At 54.3% G+C, this 21,882-nt stretch overlaps 2 protein-coding genes across 3 annotated transcripts; both read left to right on the forward strand.

The window, feature by feature from the left end:
* Window positions 1-1,329: 1,329 nt before the first annotated feature.
* Window positions 1,330-14,262, forward strand: CCDC9 (coiled-coil domain containing 9). Of its 2 annotated transcripts, none has more exons than XM_083877307.1 (13): window positions 1,330-1,391; window positions 2,202-2,288; window positions 3,531-3,632; window positions 4,170-4,340; window positions 4,998-5,081; window positions 6,072-6,218; window positions 7,784-7,977; window positions 8,854-8,994; window positions 10,083-10,143; window positions 10,709-10,820; window positions 11,558-11,677; window positions 12,358-12,392; window positions 14,128-14,262. In XM_083877307.1, the coding sequence occupies exons 1-13, from the start codon at window positions 1,389-1,391 to the stop codon at window positions 14,182-14,184; spliced, it is 1,314 nt and encodes a 437-aa protein (XP_083733433.1). In that variant the 5' UTR covers window positions 1,330-1,388; the 3' UTR covers window positions 14,185-14,262. The 2 variants fall into 2 exon arrangements, with proteins under 2 accessions (XP_083733433.1, XP_083733434.1); XM_083877308.1 differs by having other exon boundaries at window positions 12,358-12,402; window positions 14,128-14,243.
* A 1,943-nt stretch (window positions 14,263-16,205) lies between these two features.
* On the forward strand, window positions 16,206-17,093 carry C5AR1 (complement C5a receptor 1; the record flags this gene model as incomplete). Its single annotated transcript, XM_083877152.1, has 1 exon — window positions 16,206-17,093. A coding segment is annotated over one exon (888 nt), but the record flags the coding sequence as incomplete, so codon positions are not given.
* Between the last annotated feature and the right edge of the window lie 4,789 nt (window positions 17,094-21,882).

The raw sequence follows: 21,882 nt of genomic DNA on the forward strand, positions 1-21,882 counted from the left end.
TCGCCTGCCCTGGGCCACGCCCACAAAGGGGCGGAGCTACGGGGAACCACGCCTATAATGGGGAGGGGGGAGTGAGGATGGGCCGGGGGACATTGGGCGGGACATTGAGGGGACAGGAGGGGACATGGGGGGACAGTGGGACATGAGTAGACACTGGGGGGACAGTGGGACACGAGGGGACATTGGGGGGGACATGGGGGGACACTGGGACATGGGGGGACATTGAGGGGGACATGGGGGGGACATTGAGGGGACAGGAGGGGACATGGGGGGACAGTGGGACATGAGTAGACACTGGGGGGACAGTGGGACACGGGGGGACATTGGGGGGGACATGGGGGGACACTGGGACATGGGGGGACATTGAGGGGGACAAGAGGGACATGGGGGGACATGGAAGGACATTGAGGGGACAGAGGGACACGAGGGGACATTGGGGAGGACACTGAGGGGACATGGGGGGACAAGACGGACATTGGGGGGGACATGAGGGGACATTGGGGGGGACATGAGTGGACATTGAGGGGACAGGGACATGGGGGACATGGGGGGACAGAGGGACATGGGGGGACAATGGGACATGGAGGGACCAGGGGGACAGAAGGGGACAGAACAGGACAGAAGGACACCGGGGGACACTGAGGGGGACATTGGGGGGACAGAAGGGGACAGGAGGGGACAGAAGGACATGGTGGGGACAGAGGGACAGGGGGACACTGAGGGGGACATGAGGAGACAGAAGAGGACAGAAAGACATGGGAGGGACAGAGGGACATGAGGGGACATTGACGAGACATGGGGGGACATTGGGGGGACAGGAGGGGACCCCCACCCTGAGGAGTGCAGGGACAGCAGGACACGGGGACATCGAGGCCCAGGCCTGGAGCGGCACAAAGCGTGGGGTGGTGACACCTGGGGACACTGAGGGGCTCAGCCAGGACAGGGGGCGCTCACAGGGAGGGGACACAGCGACAGGAGGGGACACGTGGGGACATTGACACGGGGCAGGAGGTGACAGCCACAGGACACCACACGGGGAGGGGACAGCAGGTGACAAGGGGACACGGGGGGACACGAGACGAGTGACAGCGACACTGGGGGACAGGAGGTGACACCGCCAGAAGGTGGCCAGGGGGTGACAGAGGTGACCCCCACCCCAGGTGACACTCCCAGGAGGTGACAGAGGTGCCACCCACCCCAGGTGACACCCCCAGGGGGTCCCGTGGTGACCCCACCGCCCTCACAAATCTTTCCCCATTGCCCTTTTAAGCCGCCTGCAGTGGGCCCCACCCTTATGTCATCGCCCCTTTAAGCTCCTCTCTCCCCGCGCCGGAAGCGGAAGTGACGCCCCACACGTGGGCGGGGCCGGGGCCGGTCCCGGGGCCGCCATGGTGGGTCTGGGGGTCCTGGTGGGTCCCGGGAGGGTCTGGGGACTCCGGGGGCCCCGTGCGGGCCTGGGCAGGGCCGAGAGGGCCGGGCCGGGGGTCCCTGAGGGGGCTCCGGGACTGCGGGGGTCGCGCCGGGGGGTCCCGGGCCTGTCCGGGGGTCTCGGGGCCCTCCCGGGGGTCGTTCTGGGGGTCGTTCTGAGGGTCCCGGGGTCGTTTCGGGGATCCCGAGGGTCGTTCTGGGGGTCCCGGGGTGGGCTCGGGGTTCTGGAGGATTTTGGGGAGGGGTCTCTCCTGTCCCGGTGCCTTTTAGGGTTTTTTTTGGGGGGTTTCTCCCCTGTCCCGGTGGGTTTGGGGTATTTGGGGAGGGGTCTGCCCTGTCCCGGGGGTTTTTGGGGGGTTTCTCCTTGGTCTCGGTGGATTTGGGTTTTTTTGGGGAGGGGTCCGGGTGTATTTGGGAATTTTTGGGGAGGGGTCCCAGGAGGTTTTTGGCTTTTTTTGGGGAGGGGTCTTGGTATATTTGGGGGATTTTTTGGGGAGGGCTCTGGGTGTATTTGACTATTCTGGGGAGGGGTCGGGGAGGTTTTGGCTATTTTGGGGAGGGGTCCCGGTGGATTTTTAGGGGATTCTGGGGTATTTTGGGGAGGGGTCCTGGGAGGTTTTTGGTGAATTTTTCGGGAGGGATTGGGGAGTTTTTTTGTCTATTTTGGGGAGGGGTTGGGGAGGTTTTTGGGGTATTTTGGGGAGGGGTCGGGGAGGTTTTTGGGGTATTTTGGGGAGGGGTCCGGTGACCGAAGCCCCCTCCCCTGGCCCCAGGCGGCGGCTCTGGAGAAGGACGCGGAGCTGGACCGGAGAATCGCCGCCCTGCGCAGGAAGAACGAGGCGCTGGTGCGGCGCTACCAGGTCAGACCCCTCCCCAAATACCCCCTGAGACCCCTAAAAACCCGGACCCCTCCCAAAGTACCCCCGGGAGTCCCTAAAAATCTCCCAGGATCTCTCCCCAAAAATCCCCCCAGAAACCCCTAAAAATCCCTGGGACCTTTCCTCAAAAAATCCCCCTAAACCTCTCCCCAAAATACCCCCAGAACCCACCTGGGACCCCTCCCCAAAATACCCTCAGAGTGCGCTAAAAATCCCCGGACCCCTCCCCAAAAATCCCCTCGGAAACCCCTAAAAATCCCTGGGACCCCTCCCCAAAATCCCCCAAATGCCCCCTGAAATCCCCTAAAATCCCTGCGACCCCTCCCCCAAAATAGCTCCCAAAAATCCCTCCAGGGCCCCCCTAAAAAATCCCTCGAGACCCCCCAAAGTTCCTCTGGGATCCTCCCAAAAATTCCCATGGGACCCCTCCAAAAAAACCTCAGGACCCCCCTAAAAACCCCCCAAAAATCCCTCCAGGACCCCCCCAAAGGCCCCCCAACCCCCCCCGCCCCTCCCCCCCCAAATCCCGGCTGATCCGGGGTGGGGGAGGGGCCGGGAATTACCGGGGTCACCTCAGGTCATGGGGAGGGGGAGGGGATTATTTATTCCGGTCTTTGTGACCCCCCCCCAGGGGTCTCTGAGCCCCCAAAATATCCCAATTCCCCCCAAAACCACCCAAATTTCCCCCAAAACTCTCAAATACCCCCCAAGAAACCCCAAATTTTCCCCCAAGACCCTCCCAAAAACCCAAATCCTGCCCCAAAAACCCCAAAATTCCCCCACAAAACCCCAAATTTCTCCCCAAAAATCCTCAAGTCCCACAAAATCCCCAAAATCTTCCCTCCAAACCCTGAAACTCCTCCCAAAAGAACCCCAAAATTCCCCCCAAAAAAACCCAAACCCCCAAATCTCCCCCTAAAAAATTCCAAATCCCCCAAAATTCCCCAAATTCCCCCAAAAAACCCCAAATTTCGCCAATGCTGCCCCCAAAATCCCCTAAACCCCCAAATGTTCCCCCCCAAAAAACCCAAAACCTCAAAATCTCCCCAAAATCCTCCAAGTCCTCCCAAATCTCCCCCAAATCCCCCAAATTTTCCCAAATCTGCCCCCCAAAAACCCCAAATCCCCCCCAAATCTTCCTCCAAAATCCCTTAAAACCCCAAATGTCCCCCCAAAAAACCCCCCAAATCTCCCAATTTTTCCCCAAAATCCCCCAAATTTCAGGAGATCGAGGAGGACCGGCGGCGGGCGGAGCGCGAGGGGGGCGCAGTCACCGCCCGGACCCCCCGGAGAGGGGGGGACAGAGACCCCCCGGGACCCCCCGGGGTGAGATTTGGGGAGGATTTGGGGGTCCTTGGGGGGGGTTTGGGTTTTTTGGGGGGAAATTTGGGGGGTCTGGGAGTGTCCTGGGGGGATTTGGGGGGTCCTGGGGGAGATTTGGGGAGATTTGAGGGTTTTGGGGGGAAATTTGGGGGGTCCCAGGGGGGATTTGGGGCTTTTTTGGGGGGAGATTTGAGGGGTCCTGGGGAAGGGGATTTGGGGGGTCCTAGGGAGGATTTGGGGGATCCCAGGGGAGATTTGGGGGTTTTTGAGGGGAGATTTCAGGTTTTTATGGAGGGATTTGGGGGTTTTGGGTTTTTTTGGGGGGGATTTGGGGGGTCCTGGGGGTTTTGGAGGGGATCGGGGGGGTCCTGGGGGCGGATTTTGGGCCTTTTTTGTGGGGGAATAAATTCAAGATTTTGGGGGAATAAATTTGAGGAATTTTAGGGGGATTTTGGGGTTTTTTTGGGGAATAAATCCAGAATTTTTTCTCTGGGATCTCACCTCGTCTCCCCCTCCCCAAATTCCCTTTTTCCCCCTCAGGACAAGAGGAGCCCCAAGGACAAGAAGCCCCCGGGACCCCCCAAAAGCTCAGGACGCCCCCCCAGGGGGGGAGGGGAGGCCTGGGGGGGTCCCGGGGGGTCCCGGCCCCGAAGGGCCCGAGGGAGGGGGGGAGGGGCCGGGGGGGGCGACGGCCCCGACAGGAAATCCCAGGTGAGAATTTGGGGGGGTTTGGGGGGGATTTGAAGGATTTTGGGGGGATTTTGGGGAAGTTTGGGGATTTTTGAGGAATTTGGGGAGATTTGGGGGGATTTTGGGGAGATTTGGGGGGGATTTGGGGCATTTTTGGGGGATTTGGGGCATTTTAGGGGTCCTAGGAAGGATTTCGGAGGATTTGGGAGAAAACTTGCAGATTTTTGAGGGATTTGGGGGAAATTTGGGAATTTTTGAGGGATTTGGGGAGATTTGGGCGGGATTTGGGGAATTTTGGGGATCCTGGGGGGGATTTGGGGATTTGTGAAGGATTTTGGGGGGATTTTTGGGAAATCTGAGGGGTCCTGGGGTGTCCTGGGAAAATTTTGTGGGGATTTGGGGGGAATTTGGGTGGTTCTGGGGGGGATTTGGGGAAGTTTGGGGGAGTTTTGGAGAGATTTTGGGGAAGTTGGGGGATTTGGGGGGATTTTTGGGGATTTTTGGGTTTTTTGGGGGGGAGATTTGAGGGATTTTGGGCCGATTTTGGGTGATATTTTGGGTTAATTTTGAGCTGATTTGGGGCTGTTTTTGGGGCTGATTTTGGTGTAATTTTGGGATAATTTTGAGCTGATTTTGGGTTAATTTTGTGTTAATTTTGTGTTAATTTTGGCCCCCCAGGAGTGGGAGCAGCGGCGGCTGCAGAACATCGAGCAGATGAACGAGGAGATGGAGAAAATCGCTGAGTACGAGCGGAGCCGCAGGGTGAGCCCCCAGTACGGACCAGTATAGACCAGTATAAACCAGTACAGACCAGTATAAACCAGTACAGTCCAGTACAAACCACTACAGACCACTGTAAACCAGTACAAACCAGTATAAAAGGGCACAGACCAGTTTAGCTCCCAGTAAAAGCCTCAGGAATTCCCAGTAAAGTCCCAGTAACTCCCCCAGGACAAACTGGTTCGCTCCCAGTAACGGCCCCGCCCTTCCCAGTAACTCCCAGTAACCCCAAATCCTCTCCCAGTTCCCTCCCAGTCCCTCCAAACCCCTTCCCAGTCCCTCCCAGTGACCACCAAACCCACTCCCAGTTGCTCCCAGTCCATCCCAGTGCCCCAAACCCCCTCCAAGTCTCTCCCAGTCCCTCCCAGTGCCCCCAAACCCCCTCCCAGTCCCTCCCAGTGCCCCCAAAATCTTTCCCAGTCCCTCCCAGTTTGCCCCACTGCCCCCCCCAGTCCATCCCAATAACCCCCAAACCCCTCCCAGTTTATCCCAGTCCCCTCCCAGTAACCCCCAATCCCCTGCAGTCCCTCCCAGTTGCTCCCAGTCCCCCCAAACCCCCTCCCAGTGACCCCAAACCCCCTCCCAGTTTCTCCCAGTGACCCCCAGTCCCCTCCCAGTGCCCCCAAACCCCCTCTCAGTGACCCCAAACCCCCTCCCAGTCCCTCCCAGTCCCTCCCAGTCCCCCCAAACCCCCTCCCAGTCCCTCCCAGTCTCTCCCAGTGCCCCCAAACCCCCTCCCAGTCCTTCCCAATCCCTCCCAGTGCCCCCAAACCCCCTCCCAGTCTGTCCCAGTTCCCCCAGTGACCCCATTTCTCCCCAGGACGGGGTCCCAGAGAAGAACCCCGTGCGGAATTTCCTGGACGACCCCCCAGTGCCCCCAAACCCCCTCCCAGTGCCCCCAAACCCCCTCCCAGTTCCCCCAGTGACCCCAAACCCCCTCCCAGTTCCCCCAGTGACCCGGTTTCTCCCCAGGACGGGGTCCCAGAGAAGAACCCCGTGCGGAATTTCCTGGACGACCCCCGGCGTTGTGGCCCCGAGCCCGGGGGGGGTCCCGGGGGGGGCCCCCGACGTCACGGCCGGAACTGGGGGGGCCCCAACTTCGGCAAGGCCACGGCAGGGGTGGGTACCCAAAATGTCCCTAAAATAGCCCCAAAATATCCCCCAAAAATCCCCAAAATAGCCCTGAAATGTCCCAAAAATATTCCCAAAATATCCTTGAAATATTCCTAAAATATCCCAAAAATACCCCTGAAATGTCCCCAAAATATCCCAAAAAATCCCCCAAAATATCCCTGAAATGTCCCCCAAATCCCCCAAAAAATCCCCCCAAAAATCCCCCCAAAATCCCCAAAATATCTTGAAACTGTTTCCTCCATCCCCTTTTTTTGGAGGGGATTTTCCCCATTTTTGGGGTATTTTTCCCATTTTTTCACTTTTTTGGGGGGGGTATTTTTCCCATTTTTTAGAGGGGATCTTTTCTCTTTTTTGGGGGGGAATTTTTCCCTTTTTTTGGGAAGCTTTTCCCCATATTTGGGGGGTATTTTTCCCTTTTTTTTTTGCGATTTTTTGCCATTTTTCCCATTTTTTTTCCCATTTTGGGGGGGGAATTTCCCCATTTTTTCGCAATTTTTGGAGGGAATCTTTTCTCTTTTTCACGTGGATTTTTTCCCCTCTTTTAGGAGGATTTTCCCCATTTGGGGGATATTTTCCCATTTTTTTCTGCGATTTTTCCCATTTTCAGGATTTTTCCCATTTTTTGGGGGGGGGATTTTTCCCATTTTTTGGGAGGAATCTTTCCTCTATTTTTGGGGTATTTTTCCCATTTTTGGAAGAGGATTTTCCCCCATTTTGGGGGGGTATTTTTCCCTTTTTTTTTAGATTTTTCCCATTTTTTTCACGATTTTTCCCATTTTTTCCCCATTATTTTGTGGATTTTTCCCATTTTTCAGGGATTTTGGGGATCCTTGACCCTTGGGTTATTTCAGTGCATTTCTAAGTCCATTTTTGGGTGAATTTCCCCGTATTTGGATACATTTTTCTCCATCCCAACACCATTTTTTTTTGCGATTTTTCCCATTTTTTCGCCATTTTTCCCATTTTTTTTCCTTTTTTTTTTTGGGATTTTTCCCATTTCTTGGAATCCCTGACCCTTTTCCCCCCCAGGCCCGTCGGGGGCTGCCCCGGGCAGGGCTGGGTGCCCCCCTGGACCCCACGCTGTGGATGACGGGACCGAGTTTGAGTGACCCAAAATCCCCCAAAACATCCCCAAAATATCCCAAAATATCCCCAAATATCCCCAAACTTTGGGGTTTGGGGGAGTTTTGGGGGTTCAGAAGGATTTTTGGGGTTCAGAAGGATTTTGGGGTAATTTCTGAGTGAATTTTGGGTGGATTTCCCCCTATTTTGATCCATTTTTCTCTCTCCCGACCCCATTTTTTCACCATTTTTCCCATTTTTTTCCAAATTTTTCGGGGAAAAAGGGACAATTTTGGGATTTTGGGGTGTCTGGGATTTTTTTGGGTATTTTTCCCCTTTTTTTGGGGGTGGATTTCCCCTATTTTGATCCATTTTTCTCTCTCCCGACCCCATTTTTTTTGCGATTTTTCGCCATTTTTCCCATTTTTTTCCAATTTTTTTGAGGATTTTTCCCATTTCTTGGAATCCCTGACCCTTTTCCCCCCCAGGCGCGTCGGGGGCTGCCCCGGGCAGGGCTGGGTGCCCCCCTGGACCCCACGCTGTGGATGACGGGCCGACAACGGGCCGAGTACGAGCGCTGGAAACGGGAACGGGAACGGATCGACCGCGAGCGCCTGGAGAGACACCGGGACCCCCACGGCGCCTGGAGGAGGGAGTGGGACGCACAGAAACCCGAGGGGATGTGGGTCTGGGGAGAAAAATGGGGTTTGGAGAAAAAAAATGGGAATTTTTGGGTTCAAAATGGAATTTTTTTGGGAAAAAATCCCATTATTTTGGGTTAAAAAATGGGATTTTTTTGGGGAAAAAAGGGATTTTCTGGGGGAAAAAAAAAAGATTTTAGGGGGAAAACACAGGGTTTGGGTGGAAAAATGGAATTTGATGAAAAAACCCTGCAATTTTGGGGGGGAAAATGGGATTTTTGGCAAAAAAAAAAAAAAAAACTTGTAATTTTGGGAGAAAAAAAAGGGATTTGGGGGAGGAAAAACATAATTTGGGTGGAAAAAACAGGATTTGGAGGGAGTGGGACACCCAGAAACCTGACGGGATGTGGGTCTGGGGGGAAATGGGATTTGGGGAAAAAAAATTTGGAGTTTTAGGGTTAAAAAACGGGATTTTGAGAGGAAAAAAATGGGATTTTTTGGGGAAAAAAACGCCGTGATTTAGAGAGAGAAAAAAAAAGGGATTTTAGGGGGATAAAAGAGGATTTTAGGGGGAAAAGCCCCAGGATTTTGAGGGGGAAAAATGGGATTTTGGGGAGGGATTTGGGGAAGGGAAGGGATCGACCGTGAGAGGCTCGAGAGACACCGAGACCCCCACGGCGCCTGGAGGAGGGAGTGGGACGCACAGAAACCCGACGGGATGTGGGTCTGGGGAGAAAAAATAGGATTTGGGGGAAAATCAGAATTTTTGGGGAAAAAATCCCGCGATTTTTGGTTAAAAAGTGGGATTTTTGGGGGAAAAAAAAGAGATTTTTGGGGGAAAAGAGGTGAATTTTTGGGGTTCCAGAACTGAATTTTGGTGCATTTTAGGTCTGACCTTTGCCCTTTGCCCCCTGCAGGTTCTCGGGGGTCCCGGAGGAGCCCGAGGGGGGAGGGGACCCCCAGCGACCCCCCCCTCCCCCCACCCTGGGGGAGTTCCTGCCCCTCCCCCACCCCCCCCGCCGCAGGAGGGGCCGAGGGAGGGGGGGGAGACCCTACAGGTCAGGGGGGAGGGGAGCTGGGGGGTCCTGGGAGGGTTTTGGGGGGTCCTGGGAGGGTTTTGGGGGGTCCTGGGGGGGTTTTGGGGGGTCTTGGGGGGTCCTGGGAGGGTTTTAGGGGAATTTGGGGCAGATTTGGGGGAGTCTCGGAAGGATTTGGGGGGATTTTGGGGAGATTTGGGGGGTCCTGGGAGGGTTTTAGGGGAATTCGGGGGGATTTGGGGGGATTTTGGGGGGTCCTGGAAGAATTTTGAGGGGTCTTGGGGAAATTTGGGGGGGATTTTGGAGGGTCCTGGGAGGGTTTTAGGGGAATTCGGGGGGATTTTGGGGGAGATCTTGGGGGGTCCCGGAAGGATTTGGGGGGTCCTGGGAGGATTTGAGGGGATTTTGGGGTGTCCTGGGAGGGTTTTGGGGGATTTTGGAGGAATTTTGGGGGAGCCTAAGAGGACTTGGGGAGATTTTGGGGGGGTCCTGGTGGGATTTGGGGGGTCCTGGGAGGGTCTCAGGCGATTCTAGGAGGTCCTGAAGGCTCCTGGTGGGATTTTGAGGGGTCCTGGAAGGATTTGGGGGGATTTTGAGGGGTCCTGGAAGGATTTGGGGGGATTTTGGGGGGATTTTGGGGGGTCCTGGAAGGATCTGGGGGGATTTTGGGGGGTCCTGGGAGGTCTCGGGGGATTTTGGGGGGATTTTGAGGGTCCTGGGAGAATTTGGGGGGATTTTGGGAGGTCCTGGGAGGGTCTCAGGTGATTTTGGGGGGTCCTGGAAGGATTTGAGGGGATTTTGGGGGGTCCTGGGAGGGTTTTAGGGATTGTGGGGGGATTTTGGGGTATCCCAGGGAGGTTTTTAGGGGAATTTGGAGGAATTTGGGGGGTCCTGGACGTGTTTGGGGGTGAGGAATCCCCTCCTCCTTCCCTTCCCTGTGGATTTTGGGCTGAATTCCCAATTTTTCTCCAGATTTTGGGCTAAAATCTCCATTTTTCTCTGGATTTTGGGCTAAAATCCCATTTTACTGTAGATTTGGGGCTAAATTTCCCATTTTCCCCTGGAATTTTGGGGTGAATTTTGGGTTTTTCCATGAATTCCATTCCCAGTTTCCACGACGATCGTTGGGAGCCGCAGCCGGAGCTGCCCCCGGAGCCCGAGACCCCTGAGGTGACCCCCAGATTTTGGGACCCCCCCCTCAAATTTTGGGACCTCCCTCTGAATTTTGGGAACTCCCTGGAATTTCAGGACCTCCCCAGAATTTTGGGGCCCCTCCAGAATTTTAGGAACCCTCCTGAATTTTGGGAATCTCCTGGAATTTTTTTAGGACCTCCAGAATTTCGGGACCTCCCCCCCTCCCCAAAATTTGGAAACCCCCAGAATTTTGGGAACCTGCTGGAATTTTTTTGGGACTTCCCCAGAATTTGGGAACCCCTCCAGAATTTTGGGAACCTGCAGAATTTTTGGGACCCCATGGGATTTTTGGGGACCCCTCCCAGAATTTTCAGGACACCCCCAGAATTTTTGAGACCTCCCCCGCCCCAAAATTTTGGGAACTCCCAGAATTTTAGGAACCACCCCCAGAATTTTGAGAATCCCCCCCAAATTTTGGGACCCCTCGGAATTTCAGGAACCCCCCAGAAATTCAGGACCCCCGGAATTTTTAGGGACCTCCCCCAGAATTTTGGGGTCCCCCCGGAATTTTGGGGGCCCCCCTGACCCGGTGCCCCCCCAGGCCCCGGAGAAGGTTCCGGAAGCGGCTCCGGCCGTTCCCAGTTCCCAGGAGGACTCGGACCAGTGGGAGGACGTGAGCGAGGAGGAGGAGGAGGAGCCCGGAGACGCCCCCAGTATGTCCCAGTTTAAACCAGTAACTCCCAGTTCACACCAGTAACCCCCAGTGACCCCCCCAGTGTGTCCCAGTTCAAACCAGTAACCCCCAGTTCAAACCAGTAACCCCCAGTGACCCCCCCAGTATGTCCCAGTTTAAACCAGTTCAGACCAGTAACCCCCAGTGACCCCCCCAGTATGTCCCAGTTTAAACCAGTTCAGACCAGTAACCCCCAGTGACCCCCCCAGTATGTCCCAGTTCACACCAGTAACTCCCAGTGACCCCCGGTAACCCCCCAGTGCATCCCAGTTCAAACCAGTAACTCCCAGTTTAAACCAGTAACCCCCAGTAACCCCCCCAGTGTGTCCCAGTTCAAACCAGTAACTCCCAGTTCAAACCAGTAACTCCCAGTTTAAACCAGTAACCCCCAGTGACCCCCCAGTATGTCCCAGTTTAAACCAGTGACCCCCAGTGACCCCCCCCCACTGCGTCCCAGTTCAAACCAGTAACCCCCAGTTCACACCAGTAACTCCCAGTGACCCCCAGTGACCCCTCCAGTCCATCCCAGTAACTCCCAGTTCACACCAGTAACCCCTTGTGGCCCCCCCAGTGCATCCCAGTTCAAACCAGTAACCCCCAGTAACTCCTACATCATCCCAGTGACCCCCCCCAGTCCTTCCCAGTAACTCCCAGTTCAAACCAGTGAACCCCCAGTTCAAACCAGTAACTCCAAGTTCATCCCAGTCTCTCCCCCAGGTTCGCCTCCCCCCGCCCCTCCCCCACCCGAGGGGGGGGTCCCGGAGCCGCCCCTCCCCCCCCCGAGCCCCTCCCGGAGCCCCCCGGAGACCCCGGAGCGCAGCGGGACCCCCCCCGACGGTAACTGGGGGGACTGGGAGGGACTGGGAGGGGACTGGGGGAGACTGGGAAGGGATTGGGATAAACTGGGAGGTGTTTTGGGGTTACTGGGATGGACTGGGAGGAACTGAGAGGGGTTTCGGGGTTACTGGGAGGGGCTTGGGATAAACTGGGATGAACTGGGAGGGGTTTTGGGGGGAACTGGGATAAACTGGGAGGGGATTGGGGTGGACTGGGAGGGACTGGGAAGGGATTGGGATAAACTGGGATGGACTGGAAGGGGTTTGGGGGTTACTGGGAGGGACTGGGAGAGGATTGGAGGGGACTGGGATAAACTGGGAGGGGTCTGGGGGGAACTGGGATGGACTGGGGGGGCACTGGGGCAAACTGGGAGGGACTGGGAAGTGTTTTGGGGTTACTGGGACAGACTGGGAAGGACTGGGGGGTTACTGGGAGAGGTTTTGGGGTTACTGGGGGGTCACTGGTGGTTACTGGTGTGTACTGGGAGGCACTTGGAAGGGGTTTGTTACTGGTTTATACTGGTCTGTGCTGGTGTTTACTGGTTTGTACTGGTCTATACTGGTGCACACTGGTTTATACTGGTCTGTACTGGTCTATACTGGTTCATACTGGTTTATACTGGTTCATACTGGTCTATACTGGTGCACACTGGTTCATACTGGTCTGTACTGGTGTCCCAGCAGCGCCGGGGGTGGAGATCTCGGATTTCCAGAGGGTTCGTTTCTGTAAGAGCTCCCCTCCCCCCCGCTGACCCCAAAACTGCCCAAAAAAACCCCAAAAATGTAAAAAAAACACCCCGAAAATCACCTCCGGGACCCCAAAAACCCCCAAACCCCCCCCAAAACCCCTAAAAATGTTTAAAAAACCCCAAAAATCACCTCCGGGACCCCAAAAACCCCAAAATCGCCCTAAACCCCCCAAAAAAACCCCAAAAATGTCCAAAACCCTCCCCAAAATCACCTCTGGGACCCCAAAAATCACCCCAAAAATACCCTGAGACCCCCCAAAAAACCACCCAAAACCCCCAAAAATCACCCCAAAATCACCTCTGGGACCCCAAAATCATCCCAAAACATCCCAAAATCACCCCAAGACCCCAAAAAATCCCCCATAACCCCCAAAAGTCCCCAAAATTCTCCCTTGGGACCCCCAAAATCATCCCCAGGGTGCCCAAAGCCCCCCCAGGACCCCTGAAAATCCCCCAAAATTCCCCCAAAAAACCCCAAAATCCCCCTTGGAGCCCCCCAGGACCCCCCAGTTCCAGATCTGTCCCTCCCTTTCTCTTTCTGCTGCTGTTCTGACTCACCTGAGCTCACCTGGGCTCACCTGGGCTCACCTGAACTCACCTGGAAGCTGCTGCTTGGCCTTTTTGGGGTCTTTTTGGGGTCTCTGAGGGACTTTTGGGGGTCTTTGGGTGGTCTCTGGGGGCCTGGAGCTGCTGCACTGACTCACCTGGGCACACCTGAACTCACCTGGGCACACCTGGGCACGGCTGCTTCGCTCTGGAGGGACTTTTGGGGGAACTCTCGGGGTCTTTTTGGGGTCTCTGGGGGACTTTTGGGGCTGTCGCTGCCTGGAGCTGCTGCACTGACTCACCTGAGCTCACCTGGGCACACCTGAGCTCTGCTGCTTCACTCTGGGGGAGATTTTTGGGAGTTTTTTGGGGGAACTTTTGGGGTCTCTGGGGGCTGTCGCTGCCTGGAGCTGCTGCACTGACTCACCTGGGCTCACCTGGGCCCACCTGGGCTCACCTGAACTAACCTGGGAGCTGCTGCTTCGCTCTGGGGGGACTTTTTTGGGGGATTTTTGGGGGTTCTTCGGGGCTGTCGCTGTCTGGAGCTGCTGGACTGACTCACCTGGGCACACCTGGGCTCACCTGAGCTCACCTGGGCACACCTGGGCTCACCTGGGCACACCTGGGCACGGCTGCTTGGCTCGGGGGGCTCACCTGGCTGTACCTGGCTGCTCCTGCATTAAACTCATCCCGCCCCCAACTGACCCCGGGTGTGGTTTTGGGGTTTGGGGCGGGCCGTGCTCACCTGGGGAGCCCTAAACTCACCTGGGGGGGGCCCAAACTCACCTGAGGGGGCTCAAAACTCACCTGAGAGGCACCTGAGGGACCCTGAACTCACCTGGGGGGCTCAAAACCCACCTGAGGGACCCCAAACTCACCTGAGGGGCACCTGGGAGATCCCAAAACTACGTGGGGGGCCCCAAAAATCACCTGGGAGGGGCTCAAGACCCACCTGGAAGGGCCCAAAACCCACCTAGAGGACCCCAAACTCACCTGGGGAGCACCTGAGGGACCCTAAACTCACCTGGGGGGGCTCAAAACCCACCTGGGGGATCCCAAACTCACCTGGGGGATTTGGGATTTTGGGGATTGGGGATTTTTTGGGGATTTGGGATTTTTGGGGGGTCTCCAGCCCTTTTTCTCTCTCCCCCCACAGGAGGAACCAGCGACCCCCCCCAGGTGTGACCAGGGGGGGACCCCAAATCCCACCTGAGACCCCCCAGGTGTGACCAGGACTGAGGGGACCCCAAAACCCACCTGGGGGGTCCCCAAAATCCCCTCCAGGTGTGATTGGGACCCCAAAAACCCCCAAAATCCACCTGGGGGGACCCCAAAATCCCCCCCAGGTGTGATTGGGACAGAGGGGACCCCAAAAAAACCCCCCAAAATTCACCTGGGAAGGATTTTGGGGTCTCCCCCCCCCCCCCAAAATCCCAATTTTGTTTTTTGTCAAATAAAAGCTCCAAAAAACTCCTTTTGGCTTCGACCTTAATTTTGGGGTCTCCCCATTAATTTTGGGGTTTCCCCATTAATTTTGGGGTCCCCCGAGTTAATTTTGGGCTTCCCCCCCGACCTCTTTCACCCCCCAAAAAACCCCCAAATTTTGGGTCAGTTCCTCAAAAAAAAAAAAAAAAAAAAAAAAAAAAAAAAGCCAAATTCGGGCGTTTTTTCCTCCCAAAAACCCACAATTTTTTTGGGTTTTCTCCCCAAAAAAGCCCCAGATTTTGGGCTGGGGGTGTCCCCGACCCCTCCCCCGAATTTTTGGGGTCCCCGCCCCTCCCCCGGCCCCTCCCAGCCCCCCCTTTTTTGGGTTTCCTGCCCCCCCCCGGGTTTATTTCCCCTTCCCGCGGCTTCTGCAAAAACCTCAGCGGCCGCTCCAGGTGAGGGGGGCGGATTTTGGGGGGTCCCGAGGGCTTTGAGGGGACCCCTCCCCATCCAGCCCAATTTTGGGGGGGTCCCAGCCTCATTTTTGGGGGGTTTCAGCCCAAATTTTGGGGTTTCAGCCTCATTTTTGGGTTTTTTATTCCCATTTTTTTGGGCTCTTTATTCCCATTTTTGGGGCATTCCCACTTGGGGTTTTTATTTTGGGGAGGGGGGTTTGTTCTCCCTGGGGGGTCTCAGGGGATTTCTCCCAGTCCAGCCTAGTTTGGGGTCCCCAGCTCCATTTTTGGGGGTCTCCAAACCCAATTTTAGGGGTTTTCCAGCCTCATTTTGGGGGTCTCAGACCCATTTTTGGCTTCTCAGACCCATTTTTGGGGTCCCCAGCCCCATTTTTTTGGGTCCTCAGGCCAATTTTGGGGGTCTCAGACTCATTTTTGGAGTCTCCAGCTCAATTTTGGGGAGTTCCAGCTCCATTTTTTTTTTGATTCTCAGCCCCATTTTGGTGTCCCCAGCCCCATTTTGGGGGGTCTCAGCCCCATTTTTGGGGTCCCCGCCCTACAGAGGGAGGGTGGAGCTGCCCCCCCCCTCCCCCCCCCCAGTTCCTCTCCCAAATTCTTGCACCATCAGCGGGGGGGGAGGGGAGGGTGAGGAAATTCCAGTTCGGGGGGGGCGAGGGGAGGGGCACAGGAGGGTGGGGACCCCAAAAAATGGGTCTGAGACCCCAAAAAATTGGTCTGAGACCCCGAAAGTGGGGCTAGGGACGCCAAAATGGGGCTGGGGACACCAAAATGGGGCTGGGGACCCCCCAGAACACCTTGGTCACCTGGTGGGGTGGGGCTGAGGGTCTTTTAGGAGGTCCTTGACCACCTGGGCAGGTGCAGAACCACCTTGGGGTCTTTTGGACCACCTGAGCAGGTGAAGGACCCACCAGGGGGTCTTGGACCATCTGAACAGGTGAAGAACCCACTTTGGGCTGGGTCAGGAGGTCTTTTGGTAGGTCCTGGATCACCTGGGCAGGTGAAGGACCCACCTTGGGGTCTTTTTAATTACCTGAGCAGGTGAAGGACCCACCTTGAGCTGGGTCAGGGGGTCTTTTGGTAGGTCCTGGATGACCTGGGCAGGTGAAGAACCCACCTTGGGGTCTTTGGGGTCACCTGGAAAGGTGAAGGACCCACCTTGGGCTGGGTCAGGGGATCTTTTGGAAGGTCCTGGATCACCTGGGCAGGTGAAGGACCTGCCTTGGGGTCTTTTGGGCCACCTGAACAGGTGAAGGACCCACCTTAACCCCTCCCTGACCAACTCTGACCACCCCCACCCCACGTTAACCCCCTGACCCCCCCGTCAGGTGCCACCATGCCCTCCCCATGGAACGACACCGGGAACGACACCTGGTACGACGAGTTCTACGACGACCTGGACGTGGCGGAAATCCCGACCGGGCACCGGCTGGTGCTGGCGCTCTACGCCGCCATCTTCCTGCTGGGCGTGCTGGGCAACGGCGCCGTGCTCTGGGTGACGGCGGCCGAGCTGCGCCGCACCGTCAACGGCGTCTGGTTCTCCCACCTGGCCCTGGCCGACCTCCTGAGCTGCCTGGCCTTGCCCTTCCTGGCCCTGCCGCTGACCACCGACCACCACTGGCCGCTGGGCCGCGCGGCCTGCAAGGTGCTGCCCTCGCTGACCGTGCTGGCCATGTTCGCCAGCGTCCTGGTGCTGACGGCCATCAGCGCCGACCGCTGCGCGCTGGTCACTCGCCCGGTGTGGTGCCACAACCGCCGCACGCCGGCCTTGGCGCACGGGGCTTGCGCCGGCGCGTGGGCGTTGGCCGCGGCGTTGACGGCGCCGTCCTTCGTCTTCCGCACCGTCCGGCTGGACCCTTTCTCGGCCAAGGCCACCTGCGTGCTGTCCTACGGCGCCGTCCGGCCGCACCAGCGCGGCACCGAGCTGACCACGGCCACGGTCAGGTTCCTCTGCGGGTTCCTGGTGCCCTTCGTGGTCATCTCGGGCTGTTACGGCCGCCTGCTGTGCCGCGTGAGGGAGAGGGGCCTGGGGAGGTCGCAAAGGGCCACCAGGACGGTGCTGGTGGTCATCGTCAGCTTCTTCGTGTGCTGGTTGCCGTACCACGTGGTGGGGCTGGTGCTGGCGGCCAGCGCGCCCGACACGGCCGCCTTCCGGGGCGCTCAGGCCGCCGACCCCGCCGTGGCCGGGCTGGCCTACGTCAACGGGTGCGTCAACCCCGTCATCTACCTGGTGATGGGGAGGGGTTTGGGGAAGGTGAGGAGGTCGTGGAGGGCGCTGCTCAAGGGGGTGCTCAGCGATGAGCCCACCAGCGTGGCCGGGGACGGCCGGGGACGGAGCGTGGTCAATACGGAGGAGGGGACTGAGGGGACCGTGGTGTGAGGGTGGTGGGCGTTGTCATCGTTGTCATCATCGTCATCGTTGTCATCATCGTCATTGTCATCATCATTGTCATCGTCATCGTTGTCGTTATCATCATCGTCATCGTTGTCGTCATTATCGTCATCATTGTCATCATTGTCATCGTCATCATCGTCATTGTCATCATTGTTATCATCACCTACATTGTCATTGTCATCATTATCGTCATCATCATCGTCATCATCATTGTCATCGTCATCATCGTCATTGTCACCATCGTCATTATCACCTACATTGTCATTGTCATCATTATCATCATTGTCATCATCACCTTCATCATCATTGTCATCATCATCTACATCGTCATCATCGTCATCGTCATCATCATTGTCATCGTCATCATCGTCATTATCACCTACATTGTCATTGTCATCGTTATCTTCATCGTCATCATTGTCGTCATTGTCGTCATTATTGTCATCATGATCTTCATTATTGTCATCATGATCTTCATTATTGTCATCATCATTGTCATCATCATCGTCATCATCATCATCATTGTCATCGTCATCATTGTCATCGTTGTCGTTATCATCATCGTCATCATTGTCATCGTCATTGTCATCATCATCATCTACATCATCATCATTGTCATCATCATCATCATCATCATTGTCATCATCGTCGTCATCGTCATTGTCATTGTCATCATCACGTTGGGTGTCCCACCACAGCGTCAAAACTGGGTTGTGAGGGGGTCATGGTCATCTTCATCATCATCGTCGTCATCATTGTCATCGTCATCTTCATCGTCATTGTCATCATGGTCATTGTCATCTTCATTATCATCGTTGTCATCTTCATTATCGTCATTGTCATTGTCATTTTTGGGGTCCCACCACAGTGGCAGAACTGGGGTCAGCACTGGGGTCGGGGGACGGGCAGCTCTTCCTCCTCCTCCTCCTCCTCCTTTCCTGGGTGTCCCCCCTGTCCCCCTGTCCCTCTGTCCCCTCAGTGTCACCACAGTGTGACCTCAGGATGTCACCACCCTCCTCTTCCTCTTCCTCCTCCTCATCTTCATCTTCCTCCTCCTCCTCCTCTGCTTCCTCCTCTTCTGTGGGTGTCTCCTCACCCCCTCCCTGTGTCCTTCTGTCCCTCTGTCCCTCTGTCCTCCTGTCCCTCTGTCCCCTCTGTCTGTCCTTCTGTCCCTCTGTCTGTCCCTGTCCCCTCCATCCCTCTGTCTGTCCCCTCTTTTTGGCATCTCCAGACCCATTTTTTGAGTTTCCAACCCCATTTTTGGGCTCCTCAGCTCCGTTTTGGGGTGTCCAGCCCCATTTGGGGGGGTCTCAGACCCATTTTGGGGTCTCCAGCTCAGTTCTGGGGAGTTCCAGCTCCATTTTGGGGTGTCCAGCCCCATTTTTTTGGGTCTCCAGCTCCATTTTTTGGGTTCTCAGCCCCATTTTTTGGGTTCTCAGCCCCATTTTTGGGGGTCCCAGCCCCATTTTTTGGGGTTCTCAGCCCCATTTTAGGGTCCTCAGGGTGTCCCTCTGTCTGTCCCTCTGTCTGTCCCCAATAAATGCAGAACCCGCCCCGTTCCCCTTTTTTTGTTTTTTTTTTTTTTGGGGCGGTTTCAGGGCAGGAATTTCGCTGACTCAGCGCCCCGGGGGGGGGGGTGTGTGTGTGTGACACCGGAAATGTCCCCACCCCGGAAAGGGGACACGGGGGGGGGACGGACGGACAGGGGGGTGGCATCACCCGGGGGTGGCATCACCCGGGGGTGGCCCTGGGGACACCAGGGGGGACATTGGGGGACTCTGGGGGTGGGTGGGGACCCTTAGGGACCCTTTGGGGACACTTTGGAACCCTTGGGAACCCTTGGGGACACTTGAGGACCCTTGGGGATCCTTGGGGACACTTGAGGACCCTTGGGGACACTTTGGGACCCTTGGGAACCCTTGGGGACACTTTGGAACCCTTGGGGATCCTTTGGGACCCTTGGGGACACTTGGGGACATTTGGGGACCCTTGGGGACACTTTGTGACCTTTGGGGACCCTTGGGGACATTTGGGGACACTTCGGGGACAGTGGAGAGTGGGCGGTGCTGGGAGTGGGATTTTTGGGGGTGGGATTTATGGGATTTATGGAATGGGGTGAGATTCAGGAATTCAGGGATTTGGGGGATTTGGGAATTCAGGGATTCAGAAATTCAGGAATTAAGAAATTCAGGGATTCAGGATTTCAGGGATCCAAAGGGGTGGGATTCAGGAATTCAGGGGTTGAGAAATTCAGGAATCGAGGGATTCAGGGATTCAGAAATTTAGGGATTGAAGAATTCAGAAATTCAGGAATTCAAAGGGGTGGAATTCAGGAATTCAGAAATTCAGGGATTTGGGGATTCAGAAATTCAGGGATGCAAAGGGGTGGAATTGAGGGATTCAGAAATTCAGGAATTGAGGAATTGAGGGATTCAGAAATTCAGGAATTCAGGGAGGGCTGAGGATTCAGGGCAGGAATAAAATCCAGGGATTCAGGGGCTGCAATTCCAGGGGGATAAAACCGGGACAAAATCCATCAAATCCTGACTCTGAAATTCCCCCAAAAAACCCACAAAATTCCCCCCAAAAAATTCCCAGCAGAGCCCCTCCCCCCGCCCCTCCCCCCCCTTTCCCAGCCCCTCCCGCGGCCGCAAAGGGGGGGAGGGGCGGGGTGGGGGAGGGGCGGGGGCTCCTCCTCCTCCTCTTCCTCCTCTTCCTCCTCCTCCTCCTTTTCCTCCTTTTTTTTTTTCCTTTTTTTTTTTCCTTTTCCTCTCTCTCTCTCTTCTCTCTCTCCTTCCCTTCGCTTTCCCCGCTTTTTTATTTTATTTTATTTTTAATTTATTTTTTTCCCTAAAAAAAAAAAAAAATAAAAAATAAAAATCTCTGGAATCGCCATGAAAAACTCGGGACCCCCGGGGGGGGCGCGGGGGTCGCCGCCGCCCCCCTGAAAACGCGGCGGGAAAAGGTGAGTTTTTATTGGGGAAAAAATGGGGAAAAATAGAGAAAAAAATTAAGATTTTACAGCCCAAAAAACCTCCATAACCGTGGGGGAAAATGGAGATAAAATGGGAAAAAAATCAGGAAAAAATGGGGAAAAAATGGGGATAAAATCAGGAAAAAATGGGGATAAAATGGGGATAAAATGGGGATAAAATCAGGATAAAATGGGGATAAACCGCATCCCCTCCCCAATCCGACCCCTCCCAAATTTTCCAGCTTTTTAACCCTTCCTTGGATAAAATAAATAATAAAAAAAATACCCAAAGCATTTTCCAAACCCTGGGGGGATTTTAAATGAATTTTTTGGGGATTTTTTTGGGGGATTTTTTAAGGATAATTCTCAATTTTTCCCATAAATCCGCCGTGTCATCTCCAGGTGTGGCTTTTTTTTTTTTTTTTTTCCAGGTGTGGCTTTTCCAGGTGTTTTTTCTCCCCCTTTTTTTTCCTTTTTCAGCCCCACCCCAAAAAAATCCCCCCCAAAAATTTTCCCAAAAAAAAAAAAAAAAAAAAACCCAGATTTTTTTTATTTTTTTTTTTTTCTTGTTTATTTCTGGGTTTGTTTTTTATTATTTTTTTTTTCCTCCTTCCAGCACCTGCAATTCTTGATTTTTTATTTATTTAATTTTTTTTTTTTTTTTTTTGCTCTGAGCAGGGCGCGTCCTTCCCGCGTTGCGGCGTTTGAGATTCTCATCCTCCCCCCCTTTATTTTTTTTTTTTTAAATCCCTTTAAAAATCCCTTTAAAACCCCAAAAAAATCCCATTTTTCCCCCTCCCCAAAAGGGGGGACAAGGGACGTGTCATTGAGGTTTTTTTCCCCCCACTGGGAATTTCTTGCAGATTTTTTTTTTCTCCTTAAAAAAAAATAAATTTAATATTTTTTTTTTTTACTCTAAACCAGCCCCAAAATTCCATTATTTTATTTTATTTTATTTTATTTTTATTTTCCCTCTCTCTGGGAATTCTTCAACCCCCAGGGGGAAATTCTGATTAAAATTCCGGTTAAAGCCTGAAAAAATTTGCTTTTTTTTTTTTTTCACTTTTTCCCCCCCTGAAAATAAAATAAAGGAGATTTTGACCTTTCAAATGAAACATTCCAGGGATTCTCCATTTTTTATTTCTTGGAAAATCAGGATTTGTCGGTACCTGGGTGAGATTCCCCCTCCTTATATAATTTAGGCCAGAAATCCACATTTTTTTTTTATTATTTATTTTAATCCTGGGAATGATTTTCCAGCTGGGAAAAAAAAAAAAAAATCCAGATTTTTTAAAAATTATTATTAATTATTTATTATTATTTTTAAACTCCTGGATTCTCTGATTCCAAAGGAATTTTATTTTATTTTATTTTATTTTATTTTATTTTTTTTTTTTTTATTTTTTATTTTTTTTTCTCCTCTTTGGGCCACACCTGGATTTGGGAATGTGGCACCTCAGGCTTGGAAAAAATGGGCTAAAAAATCAATTTTTTTTAAAATTTCTACCCCAAAATAATCCCCAAATTGGTCAATTCCTTCTGGTTTAAATCTGGGCCTGGAATTTCTGGGATTTCAGGAATTTTGGGATGGTTTGGGTGGAAAAAAAAAAGACCTTGAAAGATGCTCAAAGTCCCTGGGAATTA

This window comes from Zosterops lateralis (genome assembly GCF_965231275.1).
Source record: "Zosterops lateralis genome assembly, chromosome: 23".
NCBI lineage: Eukaryota > Metazoa > Chordata > Aves > Passeriformes > Zosteropidae > Zosterops > Zosterops lateralis.